General features: G+C 37.6%; 1 protein-coding gene across 3 annotated transcripts; it reads right to left on the bottom strand.

Annotated features, from left to right (window-relative positions):
* Positions 1–746: 746 nt before the first annotated feature.
* Positions 747–3,694, bottom strand: LOC125663323 (matrix metalloproteinase-24-like). 3 transcript variants are annotated; one of them, XM_056152959.1, is made up of 11 exons: positions 3,512–3,694; positions 3,294–3,391; positions 3,048–3,187; positions 2,883–2,958; positions 2,632–2,774; positions 2,212–2,454; positions 2,006–2,122; positions 1,740–1,913; positions 1,389–1,513; positions 1,144–1,295; positions 747–995 (listed from the first exon to the last, which is right to left on the bottom strand). In XM_056152959.1, the coding sequence occupies exons 1-11, from the start codon at positions 3,593–3,595 to the stop codon at positions 908–910; spliced, it is 1,440 nt and encodes a 479-aa protein (XP_056008934.1). In that variant the 5' UTR covers positions 3,596–3,694; the 3' UTR covers positions 747–907. The 3 variants fall into 3 exon arrangements, with proteins under 3 accessions (XP_056008934.1, XP_048751574.2, XP_048751580.2); XM_048895617.2 differs by having other exon boundaries at positions 1,144–1,291; positions 1,385–1,513; positions 3,512–3,692; XM_048895623.2 differs by lacking the exon at positions 1,740–1,913 and having other exon boundaries at positions 1,144–1,291; positions 1,385–1,513; positions 3,512–3,693.
* Between the last annotated feature and the right edge of the window lie 615 nt (positions 3,695–4,309).

Below are 4,309 nucleotides of genomic sequence, written 5' to 3'. Positions count from 1 at the left end.
TAATCGGAGCTATTACGGACTTTAGTTTATGAATTGGGGTAGGCTATTCATATTAGAAATATCTTATGCTGCACATTCTATGCAATAGCTTGTTGCAATGCGCAAACATTTTGTTTATAGTTGTATAGTGCCATGGCCCAGCTAAAAGTCGACCAAAAATAATAGGCATTTACCCGAATTCATTTCTGCACATCTTGGGAAGTCTACGGTATTTCGGGATGAACTTTGGTAGAAATGTAGATTGATTATGTATGAATTTATTAGAATACAGAGTAGAATTTTACACTATTTGGTTTATTGTTTTTACATCGGCAAACTTGGGCACCCTATATTTAGAGTTACGTACCTTTACTCTATAAACAGTAAATTCGACCCCAAGCGAAACAATTGCCTGTGGATAGAACTCCTGTGTCGCGAAAGGTGTTAGAACATTATTTAAGATTCACTGTTACGACCCTAGGTGCTCGTTCACGATACAGCAGTTACCAGTTTTAGTATAACAATGTGACCAGTCAACCCGACAGAGAGGTATCGAATTCAATACCATACTTAAAACCAGTTCTGAAATGTATAAGTTGAATTCAGTAGCGGATTTAAAGGGGGTATGGGAGTTCCACCCCTCCCAGAGAGGAGGGGGACAAACTTGGGCCACACACGCACTCCTTTAAAAATGCTCTGGATCCGTCCCTGGTTACCATTCATCGTGTGCACAAACACGATTTGGTAGAACAAAGAAAAATCTGTTATATATTATAGTAAATATTTATTGTAAAAATATAAAAGTAAAATATTTGTAAAAATCAATTGTAAAATATATAAATCAATATATTAATTGTGAACACATTCAAAGTAATAAAATCTTTTAAAAACTGAGATCCTGTGAAATGCTTTGGTTTTGTGATATAGATCAACAGGACTGTCCCAGCCAGTCTTGGCTAATGGATTTGGGGTATCCGGGAAGAATTCTGTGATTTTTCGTATCAAAAATGGAATACCTGTAAACAAGAAAATGGTTAATTACTTCACATTCAAACACAACTTAAGTAAAAGCAAAGGGAGAGCGCTGTGTACATGTGACATTTGTTTAAATTACTTGCTATAGTATTGATTAAGAAATAATACATTTCTAATTTTTGAACTTACTTGTTTCCTTTGAATAATAATAAGTTTCCGTCCTCCAACTGCATACCAGCTTCGACGTTTAGTGGCATTCCGCTCCAGTACGTCTTAGTGGACAACGGAAAGCCGGGAACCAATTCCAAAGTTTTGTAATTCAACTCGTAGAAATTTTCTCCCTGGAATAGTACAGAAAATACACACATGAGTTCAGAAACAGGCTTTGTTTAACTCCATAACGTTATGTCTGCTTGGTATGCTATAGTACTTGCCTGGAATAAGTAGATCTGGTGTGTGTAACTTCCGGATCGTCGGACGGCGACGGCGGCTTGTGTTTTTACAGATATGTTGAACCTTTCCTTTAGCACAAAACCATTAAAACTCCAACCCTTGTTTCCTGTAAAGAAAGATAGAGCGATGCTCAAACGATATACAAATATTTTCTAAAAACTGGTTCAGCCATGCATTCCAATGAGATTTGCTTCCTTGTTTATGTTGCCGTTATGAATCACTGTTTGATTGATGTACCCCCTTGGTTACTCCAGCATGCTAGAGGTTCACAGCGAGATATTTTTGACTTGGCGCCGAGGTATATAAGGGATGTTAACCCCTAGGTATGTTACCTTTGAGAATCACTGTTTGATTGATGGATCTGATGTGGAAGGCTGATCCTACATTTTTAGCTGGAGCTCCTGGAAACACACTTCGAATAGGACGGGGATACCCAGGGAGTACCCCATTTGGACCCATTTTGTATACACTGCTACGTCGGAAAAAGTATACATATCCATCGGGACCTATATACAAAATGACGAATTTCATTTATTAAAAAAAACCAACCATATGCATTCTTCTTTCTTATTCATGACGTAACGATTGTTATCAGTACCATTTGTGACGGCGTCCACTTTCATGTTACACGGAAATCTAGCACTGGTAGCGGTTTGTATTGTTGTAGTAGGTGCTTCAGTTGAAGTGCTGGTCCTTGTGGTTGCTTCTCGTTTGCCTAAAAGTACAAATTGAATTTTTTAAAATCATCAGGAGCCACTTGTATCGTATCTCTGTGAATATAAACCACACGGTGAAAGTTTGTACCGTAGAGCGACTGGATGCCGTTAATGTCATCTTGGTGCAGAGTCATCTCTGGGTCAAACCCTTTGTAAAACGGGGCCATCAGTGCTCCTGGTTCTCTTGAATGACCAAGGCCGAGAGAGTGGCCAAATTCGTGGGCAGCAACGGTTTGCAACTCTGTCCCGTCTTTCTGGTAGGTCCATAATTCGTCGTCATCGAAGTGGGTTTCACCGCTGGTAGGGTAGTAGGCGTGAGCCAATACACCGCCTGTTAATAAAGACAATTTTCATAAATGGAATACATGTATACCCCTTTCTCATAATGATTAATAGTACAAGTGTAGTGTTTTGTTTTCAAAGAATAGTGATTCACATCCTTACCCCAAATCAAAATAAAACACGATCATTAAAGTGTTAGATACTAGTGCAACAGTAAACCATTTACCTTTGCCGTCGAAAGCATTGTAAATTCCATCCCCATGTTCTCCTCTACCGAACGAAATTTTTATATCAGCTTCCTCTGCAGTCTCTTCAAATTTTAGTGGAGTAACTTTTGACCAGTATTGAAGCGCCTTCTTAAAAGCAGACCTAAGTTGAATAGAAGAAAGAAGATAAGCACTTCGTATCTAAATGATTACGGCGATTTTCATTCCGAGTTTATAAACTGTTTTAATGGTCATTCTTCATACTCCGTACCTTTGTTCGGACACCGGCAATTTCTCTGTATATGTCTTTGCTTTCCATGAAATGATTTTATTTGGCCATTTCTTTCCTGTAAAAAAATCCCATGTAATTTGTTTTCCCTGAATTAATACCTTTACATTTCAATTTTTCAAAATGTAACAACCCTTTGATACTTACCAATTGTCAAATAATTCTGCGGACCGTCTAGAGATGAAGTTTGTTTGTCTGCTACTCCACAACGAGGCTGTCTCATTTTGAGAATTGTTGCCTCGTCCACTTCTCCGGTAGCTTCCAGTCCACTAAATTTCTGAAAATCCCTGAAAATGATGCAAATATTTTTATTTTCTAAAATAACGCCGTTTTGGTAGAGATACTTCCACTGGGACCAAAAATTTTAACGTATTTAAAGTCATTTTTATATACCAGATAGCCTGTCGTCTGTCTGCATCACTGCTAGAGACGTCCACGCCACCTGATGGCGATTTGGATGGAGTGAAATATCCAAACCGAATAAGATAATCCTGAAACGAAGCGATCAACCTCCATTGAAGATTTTAAATTTTTTTTTAGGAATAATACTAGTTATTGTAAGATAAGCTTAAAATATAAGTTCTAACTAATGTGGGAGCTTATATACATACATCAATATTGAGAAGTTTTTCATTCAACGGCAGCGAGATTCCTAAACCCAGACAGCATAACGTTACTATAGTTTTGAACATCATTGTCCAATTTTGAAGACCGTCTTTGCAATACAATTCTTCCTTTTTTCTGGCAATAATATATTTTGTCGCCTCGGTTCTTTAACAGAAGATGGGTTTGTGAAGTTTACACCTGTTTATATACAATCTTAAACCGGATCCAAATGTACTCCTCGTTACTCCTATATGTGTCAGCTTAGTACATTTTGTACTGAATTCGGAAGTTCCATCAGTGACTTCACGTCACCCTTGCTCTCCATATTGTTTTTTCTCCTTCCCACATATTTGGTTGTTTTGCTCTGTTTAATTAGACTTTGGACTCTGACATCAATGATTTGTCATTTAATACTATTGGTGGATGAGAGGGAATTTCTGGAGCGGAAAATAAATTCTTTTCTTTATTGCGTACAACTGCACTTCTGTTTTGTTATGAATTATCTGGAGGCCGGGCACGCACTCGATCAGAAACCCAAACAAAACTGGTAAACCTATCAACAAAAATGACAAACCATCAATGAAAACAACGACATGGCAAACCTATCAATAAAAACAATTTTAGTCACAATTAAAATACATGCCCACGCGAAACGAAAGTTAATTTTTTGATCTATTGATGAAATTTAATGAATCATCTAAAATATCTTCACATTCATTGGCGGATGGGGAAACCTACATCAACTTCGATATGGAAAATAAAGCTAGTCATTCGAGCGCACGTTTGACAAAAGAAAACTCAAG

Source organism: Ostrea edulis, chromosome 1 (genome assembly GCF_947568905.1).
Source record: "Ostrea edulis chromosome 1, xbOstEdul1.1, whole genome shotgun sequence".
Lineage (NCBI taxonomy): Eukaryota > Metazoa > Mollusca > Bivalvia > Ostreida > Ostreidae > Ostrea > Ostrea edulis.
Note: the sequence above shows the minus strand (reverse complement) of the source record. Positions and strands in the feature narration are given on the sequence as shown.